This window comes from Amblyomma americanum, chromosome 1 (genome assembly GCF_052857255.1).
Source record: "Amblyomma americanum isolate KBUSLIRL-KWMA chromosome 1, ASM5285725v1, whole genome shotgun sequence".
NCBI lineage: Eukaryota > Metazoa > Arthropoda > Arachnida > Ixodida > Ixodidae > Amblyomma > Amblyomma americanum.
In genome coordinates this window covers 421,801,615-421,827,709 of record NC_135497.1, presented here as the reverse complement: position 1 = coordinate 421,827,709, position 26,095 = coordinate 421,801,615, and the positions used below count along the sequence as shown (strand labels likewise).

At 45.7% G+C, this 26,095-nt stretch overlaps 2 protein-coding genes across 2 annotated transcripts in view; both read left to right on the top strand.

Annotated features, from left to right (window-relative positions):
• LOC144124696 (uncharacterized) overlaps positions 1 to 26,095 on the top strand; it is a 189,419-nt gene that overhangs the window by 26,296 nt on the left and 137,028 nt on the right. The window lies entirely within an intron of this gene.
• LOC144116502 (myb/SANT-like DNA-binding domain-containing protein 3) lies at positions 5,266 to 12,383 on the top strand. Its single transcript, XM_077651204.1, has 3 exons — positions 5,266 to 5,604; positions 6,879 to 7,079; positions 12,301 to 12,383. Exons 1-3 carry the CDS (start codon positions 5,325 to 5,327, stop codon positions 12,381 to 12,383), a joined length of 564 nt encoding a protein of 187 aa, XP_077507330.1. The 5' UTR covers positions 5,266 to 5,324.

Below are 26,095 nucleotides of genomic sequence, written 5' to 3'. Positions count from 1 at the left end.
GGCTTCCCAAAGGTGTTCAGATGGAATTCGCTCTCCCCCAACGTCTTCAAACCAAGTGTTTTTGAGATGTCTTCTCGAATGAAAGTTTTCTGGCTTCCACCGTCCATTACGCCCCAGATGTCGCCGTATTTAGTGTCCCCCGCAGCAATGGCGCGGAAAGTCTGCAGCACTGTCTCTTGAGTCTCTTTTCTGTTAGCGGCTGCATGCACGTTCGTGGCAGTGACCTCCGTTGGTGCGACGGTTTTGTCTACTGTCCAATTTGGATTGCACATTGAGGTGGCGTGTCTTCTTTCGCAATGCTCGCAGCTTATCTTTCTCCTGCAATATTTAGATCTATGCCCCCACTTCGTGCACCGAAAGCACCTTTTTGCCTTGGCTAACTTCTCTGTCTTTTCTTTGTTTGTCAGCCCAGCTGTGAAAAACTCTGTGCCGTGCTTGCTTGAATCACAGAAGGCATATTTCTCAGCCTTTTCCGGTTGCGTAGAAAGCACAGCGGCACTGGCAGTATGCTGATTCGGTCGTTTTGCGAAGCGGTTCATGTGATATGGCTTCTTCTCTGCCACAATGACAGGATCTTGTTTTCACCGCTCTCGGCACTCGGTCTCCACTAGCAGAAACTCTAATATCTCATTTAACCTGCCGTCAGATCTGTCTGCTGTGTGCGTAGAGGCGGACTGCTGTACTGGCGAGGCGGGGCTGTTATCGGCTGACGACAACGCATCTGTCTTTGTAGCTCGGCTTGTCAGTCGATGAAACTCTACTACCATGTCTCGCGGTAGCGCTGTTAGTACGATGTCGCAAAGCATTGCAGAGTAAGCATGCGTGGTCACTCGCAGTCCCGCGAGTCCGCAAATGTATGCTTGCACATGGTCATAAAGCCGGCGGAGTCCCCTCACATCTCCTGAAGACTATACAGACGGCAGCATCCGTAACTTGGTAAGATGTTCCTGCTCTATTCGTCCCTTGTCGCCGAAACGGCGCAGCAGTATCTGTACTGCGTCGTCATAGCAGGCCTCTGTTGCCTGCAATCCTCTTACTGCCGACGAGGCGGGCCCGGTGAGGAGGCTCTTTAAGTAATGGAACTTCTCCGCTTTCGACAAGGTCCGATTTTCATGCACCGTCTCGCGGAAGCATTCCAAAAAAGTCTGCCAGTTGGCGAGCTCACTGTTGAAGGATTCTAGATGCAGCTTCGGGAGCTTTATGCCACTGTGCCTTGGTGTCGGCAGCGACGCTTGCATGGATTCGGCGCTGTGTACTGCAGGCGTTGTCGGTTGCGAAGCTGCTATCCGAGCCTTGAGTAGACCGATTGTGTCCATGGCCAGGTCGTCGTATTCGATGACCTCGGTGAATTCGGTCTCGAAAGCTTCCTCCGGTAGATAGTCCTCCATGTCGTCGTTTAATTTCCGCAGTTCATCGTTGCTTACTTGTAATCTGTGCAGCAGCGCTGTCAGTTGATGAACGTCGGCTGTCGGCAGCACTGCTGTGGCCTCGTTGATTATGACGGTGTTCTGCCCTCGTCAACTTCTCCTCTTGGCCTTAAGCTTTTCCATGTTGTCGTTTCTTCAGCTCAGTCTTTGCAGTCCTTCGTGATCCGTTCGGATTTCACCGCTGTCTTCTCATCCCGGGTTTCGGCACCATGTAATGTATATATAGTAGCTTCTTTTAAATCTAGCGATAATGCTACAACTTTGAACTTTAAAACTTTTGGGATTCGAATAAGAGCGGAAAAATCACACAGGAACAAAACTGCTTAACGATAACAAAAACATTGCCTATATTCAAGAGGCATTACACGCGTCTTCTTCCGACGACTGTTCTTTTCGCACTGGCCCCGTCCACACGCTTTTTCACCCTCAATACACGAGGCACCCTTTCTCTCTCCCCCGCACGTGCACATGGTTTGGTGGTTGCGTCCCCACCCCCACACGTGCGCCGTGTTTGACATCTGTGACTGAAGAAAAATGCCACTGCCACAATGCCACTGCGCATGCACAAGCGGGGTCCGGTAAACCGGTATACGTCTCCGGTAGTACGTCTCCGCTATACTCGTGAACACCTCCCGAATTTAGGTAATTTTAGCTGTTTGGCAGCGCCACGCTCGTCATTTTTCTGAACTGTTACCATTTAGTACATGTGCACTAATGTAGATGGCTCTACTTACAACAGCAATCGCTTGTTGCTGAGTTATTGCTATTATTGTTTGTATTTTGTGGACTTTCTAGTTGGTAATTTTTGTTATAAGTTGATAAAAAGAATGAGAGCCCGATATTTTAGGAGAGTATTTACCAGAAAAAAAGAAGCTGCTGAACGATTGAAGAGCTTGTGTGCTTTCATAACCACAACGAAAAAGGTAGCTAAAATTAACTAGACAGTACACATTCCCCAAAAGATGTAGAGCAAAGGCGATGCCTATACATGTAGAGCGAAGTATTAAGTTTCTTCACGCAAAGTCTGAGAATTGTCAAACGCTGGTTACCTGAACAGCATAGCATTTTGTTTTCAAATATTTCGAAAAAACGCTAACTTTGATCAGGAATAACTTTTAAACTAAATGAGGCAGATGAGTGATATTTTCATAAAGGAAGGACGATTACACGGTCTCAAACTGCGCGAAAAGTCGCTGCAGGACAGTGTGTATCCCAAAAGTTATTGCAGATGGCATTGTTCTGTTTTCTACACTTTTCACCATGCGTGGCTAATAACCTAACCTATACACATGTTTCTAAATTCTTAAACATGCTCAATAGCATCAGATCTCCAAGTATCTCGAAACGTATTTCCTAAGACAAGTTGAGCTCAACTGCCATTTTTCATATCTGCGTTTTCTTTTACAATTGAAACAAATTTTCAGGTATCGTTAAACCAAATGCATCTTTTAAAAGGAGAAGAAATGAGATTTTTGGAAATACTTGAACCATATTTATGAACCTAACGAGCGAGGTGCAGTCTACGTACAATTATAAGGAAAAATGTTTTCCTTTCACCGTCAGAGCGGGACCGCCACCTTAAACGTCTTGCATGGCAAATATTATTAGCTAGTGGCACAACGTAGCTAATCTAATGACTAGTAAATTTCTGTACCCTGTCAGATGAGAGCGGCTGAACGCGGTTATCAGGGTATCACGAGTTGCATAGAGCCGCTATCGTAGCCGTTAAGGCCATACGGCGACTGGAAAGCAGCATCCATCGGGAACCCTTTCCCCATAAAGGATACAACTGAAAGAAATCAATTTTATTCCTGAGGAACTTGTGCATTCCGGTTGCCTTTGGCTACTTTCCTGCTCTGCAAGGACATTGATATATATATATATATATATATATATATATATATATATATATATATATATATATATATATATATATATATATATATATATGAAGCACAAATGCAGGTAGAACGCGCAGCCGCGTACATTGAGGGCGTCGTCAATCTGCTTAAAGGTCAAATACCTGGCAAGGGAGACCAATACAACAGGAGGAGCGAAACTTTATTGTAATTTAATTGGTATTGTTATGAATAGAACGCTACCACCAGACCCCCTCCCTCCCACCCACGCCTGTGATCTGTTCTGCTTTGCCCTCACATTCGTGGCCAGCGTTGAAAAGAAAGCATTCGATACAGGTCTGTGTGGTTGGGAAAGTAATTTGTCAGAAAAAAACGCCAACTACCAAAAAAAATGAAAAGAAGACAGCGTTTCGGACACTGCTCGGTTCCTTAATCAGGTGTAACTGCCGGCGAGTTGCAGCTAGCCTTTTTAAGCCGTCGGTTATTCATCCGTCCTCTCACTGGACATAGACCGTTGATGTGAGAAGGGGGGGGGGGGGATGGTTAGCGTTCCCGGGGAGCGGCTAACGTTGCCCTGCGTCTCCTGAATATTCCATGACTCAAGTAAGAGTCTTCTGCGCGGGCGCTGCTCATTGTCCAGAACAATAGCTCCGTCAAGTCAGTCTTGACAACCCTCGCTCCGTTCCCTGTTCATTTGTTTGACATCCGCTTCGTGCTAGCTACTTCATTCTTTCGGCGAAGCGCTTGGTTTAGCCACTCTAAGATACTAAAGCACTTCGAGCACGGGATCTTGTATGCCTGCATATGCTTTTTTTTCTTTTTCTTTCGCTGCTTTGCCGGGATCGGCAGTTTAAATCATAACGTTTGCCTCCACGAGGTTCACACAAATGGAAGGTGTTTGGAAACTGGGAGCGAAGAGAAATAACTTCTTTCCAAATTTATCAAATGCGAAGAAGTTACAGGATACCACATTTTCGAACTGGAGGTCTCAGGAACCAGAAAGGCTTCCCTCAGTATGGTTGCAACCCCATGTCCGCTGATGTAAATCGCTGCTATGCTAAGACGCCACCAACCCTGAAAATATAACAATTTAGGCAATCTTCTTGGGTGCTAAGGCATCACCCTATTCTGTGCCATGATTACAAAGAATGAAATCGTTTGCTTTGTTTGCATCACAGGCCCCTATTAAAGTAGGAATGGGAGCAATCAATTAGGTCAGACGAGATTTTTTGTCATCCCTGTTCGCTAACGTGACAAAAATTCGCGAACCCCAACGGCCGTGCATTTTCACCCTGCTCATTGCATGTACAGCGTTTCCATGTTCATGGCGCTGTAAATACATGGAGTAAATTTGGTTCCTATGGAAAGTGATCATACTTCCAGTTGTAGATATTGACGTAAAGAGCCACAACTGTACTGCCAAACTTTCACTTTCACCCATACTTACCGCCGTATTCAAGAACGACACTTAAGGTGTGACTTAAGTTCGTGACTTAAGTTCTCAGTAAAGTATGAGTGGCGAAGGAAGTTTCAAAAACGGCACTTAAGCAGCACTTATGAAAGTAGCGCTTTTAGATGTAAGTAGGCGCCATGGGAACGAGGCTAAGCAAACATTTCTGTATATCTAATAAATTCATGAACAAATAAAGAACAGAAGCGCCAAAACAGCGCTGCTAATACATAGTACAAGTCTCAACTAACGTTTTAACAACAACAAAAAGTTTTTTTCGGCTAGCTTTGGAGAACTAATATTACTTGTCTGGCCACAAACAAAGACGTCACTATAGTAGCGCGCGTAGTACTGCTCCTGTCGACGTCGTAGTCTTTCCGCTCGCGCGCGTCCATCGGTTGCATCATCGCCAGCATCGCCAGCTCTTTGTCTCTGCTTTATATTGTTATCGCGCATTTTAATTGTAAATTCACTGCTTGTATCGTATATATTTTGGTCTTATATTTATTTATAGTGTGTAGTCATTTGTAGTGTGTTTTGTTTTCTGTACTGCGTTATTCTTTGGTGCTGTGTTGCGACGCGCGCGTGATGGAGAAAACGGAGAAGGGCAAAATTAACTTCTCCAGAGTAGAGCGAGCTCTTCTCCTCGACCTCGTCGACAAGCACAAGGCCGTACTAGAGAACAAGAGAACTGATGCAGTGTCAGTTGCACGGAAAAGGAAAGAGTGGGAGCTTATAGAAACCCAGTTCAACTCCAGTCACAACGTGAGCCCACGGACATGGCTCCAGCTGAAGAAATGCTGGGAGAACTGGAAAAATAAGTGGCGAAAGGCGAAAGCGGACGACAACCGGGAGATATTTAAGACCGGTAAGTCCTGTTTTCTTTCATCTTTGATTCTTTTTTGCTGACGAATTCAGAGGTTCTCTCCCAGATTACAGAACTGTTCCGATTGTTTGCTGCCTGCATTTTATGACTAGATTCCCCCTCCGCCCCTCAAAAAAAAATACAGAGAATGTTTACGACATTCGAATCTGAGCGAAAGCATGAATTTGTGCTACGTAGAAGACGACGGTGAGCAGGCAGTGCCGCGGGACGGAGCAAATAAAAGTCGAAGACGACGCTAATTCATGGCGCGAGAATGTGGAGCAGTTTAACAAGAGGTGTGTTCGCTCCGACGGTAGCGTAGTGGTCTCGCCCAACAGCCGTTAAAGATCTGTTCGCGCAGCCGCGGGTTCGATTTCCGTTCGTTGGTATTGATCGAATTTCCTTTTTCATAATTTGACCTCAGCTATATATATATACCTCAGCACATAAGGAGTGATCGACTGCATTAAAAAAAAGTTTATCCATACTATTTCAATGCTAGTAATCATGGTCATGAACAAAGCTCAGTTAACAGTTTCTGTTGGGACATGATGGATTTTGGGTACTTAAATTAAGCATTTTAAAGACTGTCTATGAAGCCAGTGAGCCCAGCTCCACTGTGCTCTACATTAATAACGCCCTAAAATTGAAAAGAAGTTGCCCACTCTGCCTGCTTCTGGTCTTTTGACGTTACACCTACCATTTTGCTTTCCGTCGCTCGCTGTGTTGTTGTCCTTAACTTAAGCTGAACCCTTTTCGTTAGCCTCCACTTTTCTCTTGAGGAACAGTGGTACACTGACATTCATGATCTAAGAAAACCTGCCATATGCACTCTATTCCATTCTTATCCTTCTATTATTTCCGTTGATGATTCGGATCAGCTGTCACTAGTTGCCCTAAGTGACCTGTTCCTCTGCCACTTCCAGCACCTCGCTACCAATTGTGAACTGTGAGGTGCTGGAACTTGTGCTGCCAATTTTCTTGCTGTGCGTTTTCACCGCCACAGTTAGTATCTAGCTTTCACGCACCCGCAGTTTGGAGTCAGCATGTTTAAGGTTGTTTCACCCGGAGAGTATTACTAAATAAATGCAAATATCGTGCTTCTGTCAGAGAAAAAGACTCCTGCTTGCGCGAATAAACATGCATGTTTTCGTTGCTTCGTAGCGCTTAAATTCTGAAAGATACTTTGGCGTTCATGTCGAATGTGCTTAGTGTTTGTGAATATTCATCGAGGGATTTTTCCAGTGGTTGTAACAGCGCTTTCTGTGAATACCTAGGCGGCGGCTCAGCGGCCCCCAGCCAGCTCACTGAAGACCTGCAAAGAGTTGGCAGTGTCGCATCCCACATGGGGGTTCGCTTGGCGAACCCCTTCGACAGTGATCGCCACCAAGCAGACCCAGGCGGCGAGTCCCAACCCACACCATCGGTGGCCGCCCTGCTTTCGCGCACTCAAGATGGTTCTGTTCCAGGAGCCAGTGGTATGACTTATTTTATATGTATGTATATATATATATATATATATATATATATATATATATATATATATATATATATATATATATATATATATATATATATATATATATAGTACTGCAAGCTCCAAAAAATATATATGAGATTATTTTTCTTGGAATACATATTCTGTGTATGTACTGCTTTTCTGTTTTTATGCCTAGAGGATTAGATGAAACACTCCGGCAAAATGAATTGCAGCATCCCTGCCTGGCGCTTGTGTCTGACCATTTTTGCTGTTGTAGGCTGCTTCTGTGCTTATTATTTTGTTTTTTTTTTCTGAGCATATGAGCTCTTCTGTCATTAAAAGTGTGCATAACAGCTGTAGCCATGTCCAATTTTCTGTGGCATCTGTGTTGTCTTGACCTGTCATAAAAATATTGGCCTGTGTGACCAGTGTTATCAAAGCTACAGCGAAGAGGTGCGAATGCACTGGCCGAACATATTTTCCAAGGTGGTCATCCAAGGAGCATGATTGGCAGTGTATGTGACGAATGTATTCCGGAAATGTTTCCCTTCGAAGCAGGCTAAGTGCATGTTTTATGCCTCCTGTTTTGTTACATAAACGAACTCTAACGGAAGCATTGATTGAGTTACTGCACGACCAAAAATGGTAAAATGTCACCTGAAGGACATTGAGAGCAACGAATACAAGCGTACAAAATAGCGCAGAATGCGTTTAAAGTACCCACTTCATTGTAAACCATTCAAAGGCTAAGGTAGCCTACAGTACTAGCAAAGATTGAAGTGTTTCTTGATCTAAAGCGACATTGCATTGGATTTGCCCTCATTTCAAGGTCTAATAGCAAGCACTTCCTCCGCATTAGGTGATGCAGAGGACCCGCTGTGGTCCTGGCAATATGAAGAGGGTAGCCCGCAGCAAGATGAGCAAATGGAAGAGGAGCCAGTGGCCATGGCAGCCTCCTTAACATCAGCCACAACGGCAACCGCAGCACCCTCGGTGCTTCCTGCTGCCTCTACAGCAAGGGCAGCAGGTACCAGCCGCATGAGCTCACAGAGGCAGTCGGCTGCTGTGCCACCTGCGCCAAGCGGTTTTTTTGTTCCGGCAACACCGGCAGCCGCAGCACCCTCACCCTCAGTGCTTCCTGCTGCCTCTGCAGAAAGCGCAGCAGGTACCAGCCGCACTGCGGGCATGCATAGGCAGTCGCTGGTCGAGCAAGAGCTAGCAGCTCGCCTTAACGATATTTCTACCGAGAGGGCACAAAAGTGTAAAGAGCACCGGCTGCGGATGCGACTCTTACGAGCAGACCACCGCGACAAGCTCGCAAAGTGAGCGGCAGTCCATCAGCTCGAGATGGAAAATCTTAAGCTTAAGATTGACTTGAAACGGTCGAAAAAGATCCTTTTGGAGCTTCAAATAAAAACAGTAAAGGGGGAACTTTGAGGAGGGTGATGTTGGAGGTGGGGCAGGGGGACATAATCTGAAAAATGAAAGCACTGCAACTATGGCCAAGTCGCCTGAGAGAAGGGATGAAGTGGGGGGGTATACAAATAAGGAGCCAGATGAAGTCGATATAATGCCAGACGGTGTTCTTTAATGTGCAATGACATCGCATAGAACACAGGAGTCTGCAATTTGCCCCCTAACGAATGCAGCTGCCACAGCCAAGAGGCTAGTACCATAGCCCCTGAGCCATCGCAGCAGGTGAAAAATTTGTAACCTCTTATAGGAGCTCTGAAAGGGGCTCTAGTGAAGTTACAATATGCCTAGGACGTTAAAGCATGCCAGTTCACGAATATTGTGTAGCAAGAATTTTTTTAATGCGCTTTGTAGCGGCTGAGCTCTCTGCAGTCAAAATTTGAATTCTCTCCTCTCATCACACTTTGCACGCTGGAAGGTCGGCGCTCCTCTGCCGGCCCCACCTCCGGGGTGCAAAGCTTCCTGACCCACCAGAGCTACGCGGCTTACTGGCCGTGGCCATAGCAGCTGCCCGACGTCTGAAAGAATGCAACCAGTAGCCATCTCTCAACTTATATACGCATTTGTGAGCGATGGAGAAGGGCGCGAGCATGTAAGTCTCCGGGAAGTGCTGGCCAACTTTGGCGCGTGATTGTGGGTTCTCTGCAGGTGTAGAGGTGTATTATTTGGTGTATTATTTGACAAGCAAATGCAGTGATTGAGAGAGTTGATGTGCTCTCCTCGGAAGGTGTTTCACAGCGCCTTTCAGTCTTGCTTGAATTTCAACCTCATCCAGCTTCTCTTAGTTGCTTTTTACTACAGAATGTCTGTAGTGTTTAGGATAGTCAAGCTGCCGCATTGCCTCAGTGGTTATGGCGCTCGGCTGCTGAAGCAAAAGCCGTAGGTTCGATCCCAGCTGCTGCGGTTGAATTTTGGTGGAGGCGAAATTCTAGAGGTTTGTGTACCGTGTGATGTCAGTGCACGTTAACGAACCCCAAGGAGTTTATATTTACGGAGCCATTCACTACTGCGTTCCTCGTAACCCGACTCAGTTTGGGACATTAAACCCCCTTAAAGATAGCCAGTTGCTACATCCAGTTTGTAGTATGGTTTTATGCAGGGTAAAAGCATGCAGATTCTGTTTTTAGCTGCCACATGGTTGTGCAGTATGGTTTTAGTGATGTGTTCTATTTGAACCAAATGTTTTGTCGTTCTTATTAATCAGTAGAGGAAAAGAGCGCGGCACTCCTGCCGTGAGTTATTTCATGAGGACGTAACTGCCACTTTGAGGCCGACTTGGCACTTTCTACGGGGTTGGTTGACTGCACTTTTTAGACATTCTTGTGGTCCAGCCACTTCTTTCCCGGAACCACGGCAGTAGACTAAAAGCTGGTTTAAAAAGCGCCTCTGCTACATTTCCTGTTTGATGTTTTGAAGTGTACGTAGTGCTATTTTTTGCTAATTCCCAGGTTTCCTGCATATGTAAGTGAATGCTGTTTTGAAATCTACTTTCCTTCCTTTGTTTGGTACAGTCGTTTTCCAGCAATGTTTTTTTTCTCATTATTTCTTTTGCATAGCGCATAGGTTTCTTAACAGCTTTGTACCATGTATGATCATCTGTTGAATCTAATGTACAGTCATGCCATGTTAGTTTTACCCCTATTGAAAGGGGCAGTTTTTCTGGGACCAAACTTTTGGATTGTATTTATGCCTCATTCAAATCTAATGTCTATGTCGAGACAATGGGCAGGGTGAAAATGCATATAGCCTATTGGGACATATGTATTTTTGTCTTGTTATTATGGACAGCGATGACAACCAAATCCCAAGTGCCTCTACCAGATGTTGTACCCCTTGTATATTGATATTGATTGTTTTAAAGCTCCTCGCGATTACAATAACGCTCCCGTGTTTCCCCATTTCCACGTGCCACTATAGCAGGCTGCGGCCATAAAGCTTTATTTAAAGAATATTTGCTTCTTTTTCTTCACAATTCATTATTACGGCCAACTCACTCCGAAACTTTTACCCACTTTCCGAATCTTTTACCCACTTTCCGGCTGTCCTGGTCCGAAACTATTTTGCCAGTTTGTGGCGCCGCGAAGAAAAACACGAACTGTGGAAGAAAAACTCAAAGGATATTTATTTTTTCTATTGCATTTTGCTGGCAACTTCTCTACCGATATTTCGGAAGCATGTGATAGCGCTCGAAACATTCTCCTGGGTGCAGGCCAGGGTTGTTACTGCAGGTTTTACAGAAAAACACAGTTTCCCTCCGGACTCCGCTTGTTTTTCTATCGCTACAAACTGCACAGTCCCTGCTGCTTCGGCCTGGCAGCTTGTATATGAAATGGCTCTTCCCATCTAGCCTTTCCTCGCACTCCTTCCGCGCAGACGGGCCGCGCTTTTTGGCTCTAGCCCTCACGTCACCCACCAGCTGTTGGATGAGGTTGCGGCGGTACTGCAGGTGTCGCTGTTCTTTCTCACCACGATTCTGCAGCTGTGTGCGCCTCAAAATAAAGCTATTTACGGTGGAAACTTCCAAAAGCAAAAAAAAAGCTTTCGCCACCATTTCATTGTCTTTCGACAAAATGCATACCTGGCGCAGTAATGGTCCGCACGGTCAACTGCACCCATGTGTTCTGTGTAGTCACATATGACCCCTGGTTTCTTCAACGTCACTTTCTTTCCAACTGCTTGTGTCCTTGTCATTTCTTTGAGAGATACATTGTGGGCAGAACTGAGCATCGTCACTTGACGCTTGTCTCGCCACTAAAGCACCATGTAGGAGCGTCCTTTTCTGAAAGCTGCCACTTCGCCCTTTTTCAGTTTTTTCTTGACCTGCTGTGGCATTTGCTTGCGATTTGGCATCACGGTACCAGTCAATTGTACTCTCTGTAGAAGTAACTCCTCAGCAAGCATTGGAGAAGTGTAAAATCTGTCTGTGTAGAGGTGGTAGCCACTCCCCGGCGTAGCTTGCTGCACTTTCTGGAGCAAGTGAAGAACAATCCTGCAGGTGAAGGGCAGCTCGGGACGGCCGAGACTGTCAGTTGTGCTGCCGTAGTAGGGCTCGATTGCCGAAATGTACCCCGTTTGGCAGTCAGCAAGTGCGTAAACACGCATGCCCCATTTGGTTGGCTTCTGTGGATTGTAGCATTTGAACGAGACACGGCCCTTGAAGCCAACAGTGCTCTCATCGATGCAAATTTTGGGGCCGGCTCTGAAATGCTCTCTGCATTTCGCGTCGATGTAATGCACGACGTCCCTGATCTTGCTTCCACGTGTTGCCGGCCGACCTGAAGAGGCATCATGGCATGGGGCAACGTGCAACATCCAAAACATTTGCAGAAATCTTTTCCGGCAGAAAACGTGCGGGAAGAAAGGCATCTTGTTGACAATATCTTGGCTAAAATACTCCTTCAGTTCTGGTTTTGGATTCAAGGCCATGTCTATGATTACACCAAGAAAAGCCTTGAATTCTGTCAAGGTCACGTCTTCCCAGTCCTTCCAAATTGAGTCCTTTGGAAGCTCACCGGCACTCGAAATCTTTTCACGCGCATAGCGGTTTGTTTCGCGCACAATATTGTCCATCAGCTCGTCTGTAAAAAACAGCTGAAAATATTCCAGCTCAGAGTTGAGATTACAAGTGCTTACTTGTGATCCTGGGTTCGTGACAGTGAAGGGCAATTGTGTGAAATCGGGCATATTATCCGCGTACACCTTCCAGTCCGCAGCACGTGGTCGCGCACTGTTTTGTGTGTCAACAGAGGTGCTGTCTCCACCGCCGCCGTCGTCATCGTCACTCGCTTCAGTGGAAGAACTGTCATCACTGTCCGATGGAGACACGTAATTCTCTTCCTCACTGAAGTCGTCTTCGCTTTCGCTAAATGCACCACCGAAAAACGCACGCGGTGAAAACGTTGCCATGCTTGTCAACGAACCGCACCAACGTGCGTTCCGTGCTCAAGTGAGAACGCTCTGGCGGCTCTAGTATCGAGAACATTGTGCTGCGCCCTAGTGCAAAAAAAGTAAACTTCAAGAAACAAAGCTTACTTCACCCTCAAGAGATGGTGCATTATGTACACAAAAATGCGCACGATTCGTGGTGAGAAAAACCGCGAAATTTAACCGGCGAACACCCTTGTCGGGCGTTGCCCGACAGCGGACCGCTACAGCCGTGTAGCGTTCTCGGGCCCTGCCCGACAACGGACCGCAAAGGGTTAAAGATAGCCAGTTGCTATATCCAGTTTGTAGTATGGTTTTATGCAGGGTAAAAGCATGCAGATTCTGTTTTTAGCTGCCACATGGTTGTGCAGTATGGTTTTAGTAATGTGTTCTGTTTGAACCAAATGTTTTGTCGTTCTTATTAATCAGTAGAGGAAAAGAGCGCGGCACTCCTGCCGTGAGTTATTTCATGAGGACGTAACTGCCACTTTGAGGCCGACTTGGCACTTTCTACGGGGTTGGTTGACTGCACTTTTTAGACATTCTTGTGTTCCAGCCACTTCTTTCCCGGAACCACGGCAGTAGACTAAAAGCTGGTTTAAAAAGCGCCTCTGCTACATTTCCTGTTTGATGTTTTGAAGTGTACGTAGTGCTATTTTTTGCTAATTCCCAGGTTTCCTGCATATGTAAGTGAATGCTGTTTTGAAATCTACTTTTCTTCCTTTGTTTGGTACAGTCGTTTTCCAGCAATGTTTTTTTTTCTCATTATGTCTTTTGCATAGCGCATAGGTTTCTTTACAGCTTTGTACCATGTATGATCATCTGCTGAATCTAATGTACAGTCATGCCATGTTAATTTTACCCCTATTGAAAGGGGCAGGTTTTCTGGGACCAAACTTTCGGATTGTATTTATGCCTCATTCAAATCCAATGTCTATGTCGAGACAATGGACAGGGTGAAAATGCATATAGCCTATTGGGACATATGTATTTTTGTCTTGTTATTATGGACAGCGATGACAACCAAATCCCAAGTGCCTCTACCAGATGTTGTACCCCTTGTATATTGATATTGATTGTTTTAAAGCTCCTCGCGATTACAATAACGCTCCCGTGTTTCCCAATTTCCATGTGCCACTATAGCAGGCTGCAGCCATAAAGCTTTATTTAAAGAATATTTGCTTCTTTTTCTTCACAATTCATTATTACGGCCAACTCACTTTATGGGCACTTTTGCTGGGGAACACTGTCAAGTTTTTTTGCTTGTGTGTGATGTTCCTGCCCCAGTGTTGGCCACTGTGGATATTGCATAAATAAGCAAATAAAATGCAGCACCAAGTGCACTCAGGGTTTTTTCTTCATTTTGTAACAGTGCAATTTACAAAACTTCCTTGAGTTGTGGAAAACACTGTTCACCAAACCATGGCATATGCTGAACAAATTTTAAGAGAACCTATAAACTCTCAAACTACACATGAGAGAAATGGGTGGGATGGTTTTCTCAGGAGGAGGAGGAGGAAAGGCAGGGAGGTTAACCAGTGAATAATCGGTTTGCTACCCTGCACGGGGGGAAAGTAGTGAGGAGAATCTAGACCTGCACCCGTCAGTGGGTGCAGGTCTAGATTCTCCAGTGCACGGCAGCGAGACTGTCTTTCGGCGCTGTAGGCAGGGCATTCACAAAGAATGTGGGCTATAGTCTCATCACACCCGCAGATGGCACAGCAGGGCGGTCACACATACCTATTAAGAAGGAGTAGTGCTTGGTGAAAGCTACACCAAGCCACAGGCGACGCAACAAAGTTGCTTCACATCGCGGTAGGCCAGATGGAAGCCAAAGCTTTAGATCTGGGTCTAAGGTTTTTAAAGGCAAATGCGAGAATTAGCCTGAATTCCACGCGGCAAGCGTGATGTCCCGCAACAGTGCTGCGCCGGGTCTCGTGATGGGGATGGACACACAATCACCCTCGTGGTGAGCAGTTCGCGCGGTCTCGTCCGCATGGTGGTTGCCTGTGATGCCGCTGTGTCCTTGTAGCCAATGGTAAACAATATCGTGCCCTTTGTTGGTGGCTGTGTGGTGGAGCTCTCGGATTTCGGCAACAAGTTGTTCATGGAACGCATGACGAGCAGATTGTAGAGCTTGGAGGGCTGCTTTTGAATCAGTGAAAACAGACCATTGCTGGGCTTTTCTTCACTGATATGCCACTTGAGAGGTTCATTGATTACCATTGCCAACATTACTGGACCCATATTGCCAGCCTTCACCGAGGACAACCGCGTCATTTCCCCATTCTTATTTTCAAGTTGACCAGTTCAGTCTTGCACTGGCATCTGCTAGCCATCCTGATTAGCTTGGTTTCTAGAGCAACTGCCCCAACGGGCAGTAGTCATAGGCTTGGTCCTTGTACCAGGATGAATTTATGTTTCAGTTGGCTGTTAGAAAGATAGAACAATGTCCTTTTCACACTTTGGTACCTTTGGCCGCAACGAATGCAATTTTGTGTGATACAAAGCTTTGCACTGGCATTTTCTCATATCCATAACATAGAAGCTGTATGTCCGGGAGGTCACTTGAAATTAGGGGCTTGAGCTAGTGGCTTGCAAAAACCACTTGTGTCTAACCTCCTAATTTTCCGGCACCACTCATGGATGTGCACAGTGAGTAGGTTTTTCTAAGTGCTGGCACAGGCGTTTTTAAACAACAAAATCTAGGCTCCAACTGCCCGTTCTTCCAAGTGACATTGAAACTTGAATGTTTCTTGGAGGCAGCTGTGTGCACAGTGAGTTGCATGATTCGCCATATCTTCGTCATAACTCATCCGTGCTTTGTTCAACAATTTACATACTCAAGAGTTCAACAAAGCTTTCTGTGGTCAGGTATTGCAATCGAAGTGAAGGAATGTAGTCACTGACCATAATTTTTTGTAGCTGCGTGGCAGGGTGTAGGTGCATGCTAATCAGCGATTCCTGCCTTGCTTGAAATCTATATGTCCTTAGAGGGTTTCGCTAAGCAATTTGGATGAAATTAGCATTTATTAGAAGCAGGAAGAATTATGGCGCATACGTAATCATATGCCGCCGAGGCTGTAAAAGTCTGAAGGCTTGAACCGGACGCTCGGTGGATCATTTACAAATGTACAACAAGCAAGTAAGTAATTGAGTGGTTTATTAAAATAATAATAAAAAAAAGAAAGCAAAATATTTTTGCTAGCCTACCATCGATACTGAAGCACCTGAGTTGGGCCAGCAGAAATGAACGATAGCAGGCAGAATGGAGAAATGAAATGAAAGAGGTGAGGGGACAGGAAGAGAGGATAGGGGGGGAGAGGTAATGTACACAAAAAGTATTTACACAATAATAAATATGTACAGGTTGCGCACGTGATTAGTTCATGGTGAAGCAATAAAAACGCGCACAGCACAATGTTCACTACAGCTGCAGGGGGCGCCCAGCTGTTAGTCGGCCAAGGTAGCACTCGCTGAGCATTCGGTCACTGCGCGTAACTACCTGGCGGACACAACAACAAATAAGGAAATAAAAACTGGTGTAGTGCAACAGTGCATGAAAAAAACAGTGAAATATGATACAGTACAATATGATACATTATGATACAGAAAATGATACAGTACAGTCTCAGTACAACACTACTAATATTGTGAAAGCAGAAATACACAGGTGCAAGAGAAACAGTTTTTTCGCAGGTAATAAGGGCGAAAATGCAAGAACCAGAGAAGTGCACAATGCGTATGTCGTGCTACTCCATGTCGGCGCATGTTAAACGACTCCAGTTGTTCTAAATTATTCCCAAGCCTTCCATTAGAGCCTCTTTTATAACTCATGTCGTATCAGGGCATTAAACACCACAATTTAAAATTTTTATACCAATTTTAAGAAATATTTGAAACATGTGCAATGCAACAAGAAACAATATTTCATGGGTAATAGTGAACTCTTGAAGGGAAGGCTAGGATGTAGATTTTTATGTAGAAACAAGGCAAGGAAAAAGATAGTTGTCCCTCACACATTACTTCTGCAAGTTGTATGTCCAGCATGATGATGCCCCTCAGCGAAAGTACTGGGCAATGATCCTGTCTCTAGTTCTAAAACCACTTGCCGAATCCGCTAGTGGCACTGTGGCTGGCGGCTGGGCTGCTCTAGAGACAGGAACAGGCGCAGTACAATCACGAGTGGCATCGTACAGTAGAGCGGGTGGGACGGGGTCCTTGAGCAGCCGGCCCAAGTTGTGCAGCGCCGCACATGCCGTAATCACGATAGGCACCGTGGCCGTCTTGATTTGTAGTGTCATGTCGATGCATGGAAACCTTCTCTTCCACACCCCGAAGGTTCGCTCGATGCTGCATCGCGTTCTTATTTGTGACTTGTTATACCTGTAGAAAATAAACGTTTTCTTTATTGAGAGCTGCCTTTACCTTTGTTAAAACTAAAGCTTGAACTTACTTGTACTGTGGACTTCCTGGTAGAACATCATCTCTCAAAGGAGTCATCAGGTATGGCCTGCATGCATAGCCCATGTCACCAAGGAGGATGCCGGGAATGTCCCCCTGTTCGTACTGCACCCTGGCCCGACTGTTATCAAAAATGCGGCTGTCATGAGCCGAACCGGGCCAGCTGGCAACGAGGTCCAGAAACTGAAGTTTGGGACCTGTGATTGCCTGCAAAATAAATAAATTAGCACGAGTAAGATCGACTTGACCTGCACTGCGGCGAGAATGTTATTCTGGAATATGGAAGGAAATAGTGTAGGGCAGCTGAATAAAAATGTGTGCTTGTGTAAACCACTTGCATATAACATCAACACTGCTTGTTTTGAGCAATTTATATTCGTAGACACTGCATAAAAAAGTTGCAGCAACAATGCACACTTGTCTCGTACTGTTATGTTATTTTCATGCCTGTCATTACTGAAGGCATGTGCTACATATGCAAAACAACTCACTACTGTAATAGGTTACCTCTGCATTGAAAACAGTTAAAACGAAGGCTTATTTGTGATGAAATAGGACCAGGTAATTATTGTCAAAGCTTACTCTACTCAAAAATAAGAATTAAGTTTGCATACAACACAATATTCCTACGGCCTGTACTCAGCTGCAAATCCAGGAAAAATCACCGATTTAAACATTTTTCACAGAACTGTTTGTTAGTAGCAACATATTCTTTTGTTATGCTTTTATTGTTGTGATTATCAGCAGCAACAACGTAACGATGGTGAAATTACGAATTTATGTTATCAATACTAATATAACACGAGGAGAAGAGAAAATTAAAAATACAATTACGGTAGTAAGGCAGCCTCGACCCCTGTTTGCGCCAGGGCAATTGAAATGCTGGCTTCTCCAAGTATGGTATCGAAGGGTGGCTGACATGCAGTCATTAGCTCAATACTTCAATACCGTGGAACCGATTATAGTGCGAAGGGCATTCCGAAGCATTAAATGGTGCCTCCCGCCGAATACTGAACATTATTTTTTCTCAGTTCGCCGAACATAATTTTTTTTTGTCGCAGAACTTACCTGAACATTGATGGAGAAGTATCCTTTCCTGTTGCGGAAGTCTTCTGCATCATTTCCTCCCGGACTCTTTATGGGGATGTGGGTGCAGTCGATGCAGCCAGTCACGCCAGGGAACTTCGCCACTGCGTAAAATTCCTCCATAACTCCCGGGGCTTCGGCGGCGCTCGGGAACTTCACGAGCTCCGCGAACAATGTCTCGGCTATCATGTGCGATATGCGCGCGATGATCCGCGACACTGTCGGTTGAGACACGTTCACAAGATCACCGGTGACGATCTGGAAGGTCCCCGCGCCGTAGAACCGCAAGGCCACGAGCAGCTGAAGCAGCGGCGGCACCGGGAGACCGCGTTCGTCGGTGTTGGCGCGCAACGGAAGCCTCCCAAGCAGCTCCAGCACCGCTTGCTTCGAGAAGCGGTACCTGCTCAAGAATTCGGCATCGTTGTATATGTCCATGGGGTTTTGCCGATCCCTGAGCACTGGCCGCGGAGCGCGCGCGTACCTGTACGCTCTGTCCTCGGCGATTTCGGCGGCGCGAGCACAGAAGTTGACGAAGTCCGAAAAACTGCGGTAGGACTCGGCCATGTCGAAATGCGGAAAGTGTCACTTAAGCTAGCAGAGAGCCTAGCTTAAGTTGTCGGGTCGATAAGTGCGCCTTTGATCGTGACTTAAGTGAAAGTGCTGTTTATGAAATGCTTTAAGCACCGGAGAGTCACTTAAGTCGTACTTACAGCTTAAGTGTCGTTCTTGAATACGGCGGTTAGTGATCGCTGACTGAGTTGGCTCCTTGGGACGATGATGAAGCATTTCGTCTCTGTGCAACCGGCATTCACAGCAAGTCTTCGCACACTGAAGAAGGAGTGGCGTTAAGTGCATGCACGTCTGTGGCATCAAAGGAGATTTCAATGCTGCTTACCCCCTATACACGACGGTGATAATCTGGTCTTTCGTATCCCTCTAAATTACAGTGGACGAACGAGTCGCCTTCGGTGTCAAGAAAACTGATGCGTCACACACGCACCGCCATGTCGGAGCGGCGAAATGGCATCCGCCAACATTTGTATGTGGCGTAGACAATGAATGACCAGTCGTTGCTCCTGCACGTATTTCCGGCTTGAGTGAGACGTTCAGTGCAGCATGTTGGTGCCAAGGTCGATGATGTCTAGTCTCTTATGTCATGGCAAGCGCGCTCAAAGAAGCGAGCGGTAAGCTGGCGGCTGCGGGGAGGGAGGGAGTTAGACGCGTCACATACCGCCATGTTGGCCCGACTGAGCTAGGCTATCTAAGCCTCTCGCGGACTACCGTCGCAGGCGATACAGCACCAAGTATTCCACGAACACGCTGGCTGCTTCAGATGCACAGTCTGTGCAACACATTGCTGCGCAAGGCAGTGGCGATCCGGTGTCTTGTATCCACGTGAACAAAGTAGCTAGAGCAGAGGCGAGAAGCAAGCATGCAGCGACGAGCGAGCCGGCGTCGTCCCTTTCAAGTGTAGCCAACCGGAAGCTGCCACTAGGGGGCGGGCAGAGGCTATGGAGTGTTTAAAGGGACTGAAGGGGTATTCAAGCCGACGTACTCCTGGTTGCAAAAGTATAGTAAAATCATGTGAATGCTTTATTTTACTCCTCGATTTAGTGACAGTAGTAAAAAAGGGGCATTTCCTCATTTTCACCACTTACAGCCGGTCACAACTATTTTCGATAAGGAGTTTAAAAGCGGACGGTAACCATTTATACTCCTATTCGGGCTCATTTACGTTTACAGTGAAGCTCTCGCGTCACTACAGGTTTAAACAGCTAAACCAAAGCCAATTTTTTTTTCCTGCTCCATTCACAAGATCAAAGAATTTCTGATTAACATCGTTTCAAAAAATCTCAGGCCACCAGTCAATCGCGTGATTTTCAAAAGGAAAAAAAAACATAAAATAACTCTCTCGTTGTCGGGAGTAGACGTAAGCATGAAATGCTTTGCAGTACCGGCGCAGCATGTTCTAGAGACTGAACCTCGTTGCAAGAAAAAGTCTCGCCTTGGCCGAACACAACCAGCCGTCCTCAGTGTCGAACAGACCGTAAAGTGAACGCCTTTCGGTTCGCGTCCGGTTCGAAGGCGTGTTTTCCCTCCGCTCACGCGCCATTACGGAGCGCCATTAACGGGGGCTAAAACAATTTCATGGTTAAAACAGCATTGGAAGCTGTGCTCTTAGAGGCAGATGATGTGGTGTAAGAAGATAGCGACTGCGTAGAGGTACAGCACCTCGCGTGTAATAGGACGGCGTCTCGAATGTCAGTCCCGCCGTGAAAAATAGCAGTGTCCACTGAAAAATATGAGCGTCCCGATTCCTGCGACCAGAGCCGACAATGCACTCTCCCACCAGAACAGGATTTAGCCCCAACGTTCAATTTACCACGATAATTAACCGCTGGCCCTCACTCCCTGAGGCTGCGGAGCAACTGACCAATGCGCGGGTAACAGTTCTGACGTAGCGGGTTGTGGTAAGAATCTCTGGTTGCGGGCTGGTCCCCATAGGAAACTGAACCTGACAAAGTTTAACGCTAGAACCTTATCTAGTGAAGCTATCTGAGCAGTCTGAACAGCCCCGAGGTTGTGTTCTGCAGTGAAGTGAAAGTACGGGGCAGCCATAACCTTAAGGTGAGCGCGAGGAAAGAGGGCAGTCTGAACAGCCCCTAGGTTGTGTTCTGCAGTGAAGTGACACTAAGGAGCAACCATAACCGCATGGTGAGTGCACAGAAAGCAGTCTGAACAGCCCCTAGGTTGTGTTCTGCAGTGAAGTTACACTAAGGAGCAACCATAACCGTGTGGTGAGTGCATAAAGAGAAAGCAGTCTGAACAGCCCCAAGGTTGTGTTCTGCACCGAAGTGAGAGTACGGTAATTTAACCACCGAGCTTCGAAGTTCACTGCTAATTCACGGTTAACTGCAAAAAGATATTTTCTGCCACAGCAAACAGGTGTTCGAAAATTTCGTAGAGGGATAAAATATACAAGCGAGCATGCACCAAATGGCAGTCAATGATTTGTTTTCACCCGCAGCGTGTTATAAAACGTAGTTAGGTTATCAAACAAGAAATCTCCACACTCGTCACTCTTCCTCCTTGGTGTGCCAAGTGAACGCTGTAGGCTTCGAATTCTCCTGTATTCGCTTTCTCGCCGTGTTATAAATGATTGTGCATCTGGTGAAGTGGCAGTTTACTCAGTACAGCTGTGTTATCTGTTCCTGCAATGCCAAGGCGCAGCACACTGCCTCGTCCACACCACCCCTTAATTTCTGGTTCAGCAACAATGAACAGTAAAGCTCACGCACACGCAGCTCCCGTGTCCGGGGCGTTGTCCAAATATTGAAACAAGCGACTGCGTAACGAAGCGCGCAGCTGCTACTGCCCTGATGTCTGCTATAGCCGTCGCTAATATTTGAGTTGAATTGAAAGTTTATTTCCAGACATACAGGAAATGGGCCTCGGGCGAAAAGCTACAAGGGTAGCTTGAAAGATGTCTGAAGCCCGGTGAATGAGCGGCAGAACATGTGCTCAATCAAGGAAAACGTACTTATAGGGAATGAAATTATGTAGTATGGAAAACAGCAAATTAGGAGAAATACTTGCGCTCATGAAACAAACTACAATGTGTACAGTAATTAACGGTGGCAACGTGGCTGGACCTAAACAATCGTGAGTACTCATAACAAAGCTCACGTAGGCAAAGAACTGAAAGAGTACACGGCATTTATGAAATATACCTTTAAGTCCTTAATGGGGCGGTAAAGATGTTTGGGTACTTTATGCTGTGATGAATTAGTGTGTATGGTAAAACGAAACGAATGCTCTGATTTCCGTATAGCGCCCTCGTTCAAGGAACATCCCATATTTGTTTGTTTCTGGTATGATAGCGATTCTCATATGCCTTAAGTCCAGCAAGATCCTTCTGGAAGTCGGATGAGCATTGTGGTGAAAATCTAAGGCAGCGCAACAAGTGATACTCAAACGTGGTATGCACACGATGAACCCTATATTGTCGAAATAAATTTCTGAGTGGGCAGCGTAACCCGCACCAGCGATCCGTCTAATTGCTTTCTTTGGGAGATAAAGTATGATGTTTAGATTTCTTTTGGATGTTGTGCCCCAAACAAGGTGGCAGTAGTTTATGTACGACTGAAATGTAGCGTGATAAGAAGATTGTGCTTTGGGGAAAATTCGTCCCGAAGTCTCGAGAGCAACCCTACAGATCTAGTAAGCTTACTTTCGATATGCATTATATGGTCAGACCATCTCATGCGAGAGTCAAAAACAACGCCGAGCGATTTAAACTTGTCCACAATTTCAATGATGTTTTCTCGCTGCATGGTATTGTTTACACTAAGGGGCCAGAAATAGACAGCTTTGGTCTTGCTAAAATCAACTACTAAACCATTAGCTTTGGACCATTTCTGGACAGCAGAAAGAACCAGATTTCTACTATTGATTAGTTCACCGGCAGAGGAGCCACTAAAGAAAAAATGTTTGTCATGGCATACTGAATACAGCTAATATTATGGGCTATGGATGCGATGTCATTTGCATAGACATTAAAGAGGAACGGCCCGAGAAGTCTACCTTGCGGGACACCACATTAAATCAAGAGGGAATGATACTTGTGAATAACGACGGAAACGACCTGTTCACGCCTCTTTAAGTAAGAACAAAGAAGTTGAAGGAAGAGACCACGGATACCATAGCTTTCATATTTAGAGAGCCGTATTTCATGATTAAGAAGCTCGAAAGTTTTAGTAAAATCGACGAAAATAGGAAGAGTCACGTTTTTTGCTTCAATATTATTCAAAATCTTTCCCATTTGAAAGAGTAAATCAGATTCCGTGGACTTGCCCGTTCGAAATCCAAACTGACTGGCATTTACAAGGCATGTTTCAAAAAGAACGCATCGATTCTCTTCCGCATTACTTTTTCTAGATCCTTCGAAAACAAAGGAAGGATAGAAATTGACCTATAGTTTGTCAACTTATTTATATCGCCTCCTTTTAAAAAAGCAGTTACTTTAGCATATTTCATTCCTGCTGTAAATATGCCTGACGTGAGCAACAAGTTAAAGATATAGCTTAAGCATGGTGCTAACAGATCCGGAACAAACTTAATTGGTTTTCTTTGGAAGCCAACAAAATCAGCCCAATTTTCGGACTCATTACGACACTGAAGACTTCCTTGCTGGTCGTTAAATGGAAACCCAAAGTCTCTACACCGGTATTTGGCAGAAAACGAAGAGTTTCGACGGGGGAGGCATCCGGGCTAAAGCTGCAGCACTGATGGTGAAGCTCGAGCACAGAATCGGCTCACTTTCCCTCTGTTTCGTGATGCGGCGACAGGTATACACAGCAGTCTTCGCGACGTCGGCGCTTCGACGGTCGAAATATCAATTCCGACTTCTATACAAACACAGCGGGCGTGGCCCCCGATTCCGCACCGTGCACTCAAAACAAGGACCGCGCCTCCTATTTGCTAACTGAGAGCAGCGAGTTTCGCCTGCTCTCGCGTTTCGACAAAACGACAGCCTGGCACATCCGTATGAAACCGCTCATGTTAAATGCCCTTTGTAGACGCAGACTTTCGAATTTTCTGCCGCGCAGCCTATTAGAGCACTTGGCACCTGTAGCTAAGACAGCAGCGCGGCGCACATAAGATCTTCAGCATCCGTCGTCGTAGACTCACACAGAATTTCACATGCACAACACAAATTGAGGTGTAAAGATTACGCGTCAATCACTCCCAATTGGTGGCCACATCCCTGCTTGCCCACATTCGAGTGCTAGAGGCGCGACGGAGTCATTCCCACAAGCGCACAGTTCTATCCCATTACGTTACGCGGTTTCTTCATGACCAGTGAAGGGTAGTAAAGGGCTTTCTTACCCACCGTGGTGACTTCCTGGATTTGGAGTTTGGCTTCTGGGCCGAAGGCGGCAACTTCTACCCAGGCCACAGCGGCCGTATTTTGATGGACGCGAAATACAGACACTCCCGTGTACTGTGTTATGCAAGCGTACGTTAAATAGCACCAGGTGGACTGTATTAATCCGGAACCCTCCACAGCTGCGTCGTCCCTCATAGAACATCTATCTTTCCGGGACGCCGAGGCCCTCAATCGACAACTTTATCTCGATAGTTCAAGATAAAATTCATTGTTTACAGCTTATGCCGCGGGGTAAGTGACTCTCCGAGCTCTTCGATACGAAATTATTCGTTGGATATTCCACTTCGCTTCCATTATAGATTCATCACTCTTCCAATAGCTATAGAATAATAATGACCGCAGAAAAGGCGGGAAAGCCTCCACTGGAATGTGCACGAAAAATACAGAAGTTTATACCCGTCCTCTCCCGTGCTAAAGAAGCAGTACTGACACAAATACAATCACTAAAAACAGGCCGGAAAGAACATTGAAGCATCATCTCTGTTTCTTGGATGATCGGCTGCGTTTTCAGCGTGAATGCTGGAGGTACGTAGAACGCACTCTTTGCGCTCTGTGGTCCGAAAGAAGTAGCACACTACGCGGTCTCGAATAACCGATTGAGACGCTAGAGCAGACAGTCTTCATGACTTAATATGGGGAATTGAGAGCAATGCAAAGTTTTAAGTAGTTCTGAAGACGGCTACTTTTTATCAGCAAAGGAAAAAAAAATGAGCTGAAGTGAGAAACACCTATCACACGTTGTCTCTTTGTATTTTTTTGCAGAAAGAGGACCAGCGCAAAGGAAGTAAACACAGAAGAGGAAAAAAGGACGACGCTGGACTATCGACTGCTTTTATTTCAATAACGGTCACCTTTATACCCTTCAGTATGAAACCACGCTTACGCACACATGACAAATTTACAAGCAAAGGTAGATTGCAGCATCAAAGACAACCATCATGACCGCAATCATTGTGCAACACGTTTACGTTAAGGAGTTCAAATTCTTATTTCTTTATCGAATAGACTCACTGTCGTGTCACTCGCACATCGATCTGTTTCTTTAACTATATGGTATGCCTCTAGAATTTCGCGTTGACTCTGAGTTTTACCGCGTCCAAAAATTGTAGTCTTCTTTAAGAGCAGAGTGCACTGGTGCTTCCTGCGACGTTTAGCTAAATTCGCTCCATCATCTGTGGAATGGGAACTTTCATGTTCTCTGAGCCGGGTGTTAAGACAGCGACAAGTCTGCCCGATGTACGCATTCACGCAGGATAAAGGTATGCAGTACACTATCTGGCTGGCACAAGTGACGTATTTGAACTCATGATTGATCGTGCCCTGTGAAGTTTTACTCTTCCTATCGTCCGATCTTCTGCACAAACTGGACTGTTTTCGCGGGGCTGAGAAGACTACATCGACACCGTGCCTACTCGCGACCTTTATGTTGTATGAAAGTGCATGCCAGTAAGGCATAACTTCACACTTTCTTTTGACCTTCCTTTCTTCCGTCTCCTTATGGTTGGCTTTCATTTTTTTTTGTAGAAGCTTTTCAGAAACACATTTGATAACATGAGTAGGAAAGCCTCCTTCTATTAGTCTTTGCCAAGACTAATAGACTGGCTCATAGAGAGACTAAAAGGTCATGATGGCTGTCTGTTATGCTGCAAATTACCTTTTCTAGAAAATCGGTCACGTGTGTGCAAGCGTGGCTTTGTACTGAAAGGTGTAAACGTGACCGTTAATAAAATAAAAGTAGTCGATAGTCCTGCGTCGTCCTGTGTTCTTGTTTTGTGTCTCCGTGCTTTGCGCTGGTTTTCTTTCTGCAATTTTATACTTTTTCTAAGTGCATCTGTGATGAGGGAGTAGGTGTGGGCGAGCTGAGTGGTCAACTGTCAAAAAGAAGTCATTGGACGCAAAATGAAATCAGGACTTGAGAAATAATGAACCACGATAGGTGCCAAGTTTCAGTGTGCCTTCCGTAACTTCATCCGCTAAGGAAGTTGAATTCCTGGCGAAGGCGGGTAGAGTTTTCGCCTGCATGTCTGCCACGTTTCTTTATTTGTTTCAATGGCGAATTTCAAGTCGGCACGTATACATATGATGCCGTTGTCTCAATTTACAATGAGGTAAAAGCT

Coding starts and splice junctions, on each gene's coding strand:
- LOC144116502 (XM_077651204.1), top strand. CDS start 5,325: ATGGAGAAAACGGAGAAGGGCAAAATTAACTTCTCCAGAGTAGAGCGA. Junction 5,605..6,878: donor CCGGGAGATATTTAAGACCG/GTAAGTCCTGTT, acceptor GTGAATACCTAG/GCGGCGGCTCAGCGGCCCCC. Junction 7,080..12,300: donor TTCTGTTCCAGGAGCCAGTG/GTATGACTTATT, acceptor GTGTGTCAACAG/AGGTGCTGTCTCCACCGCCG.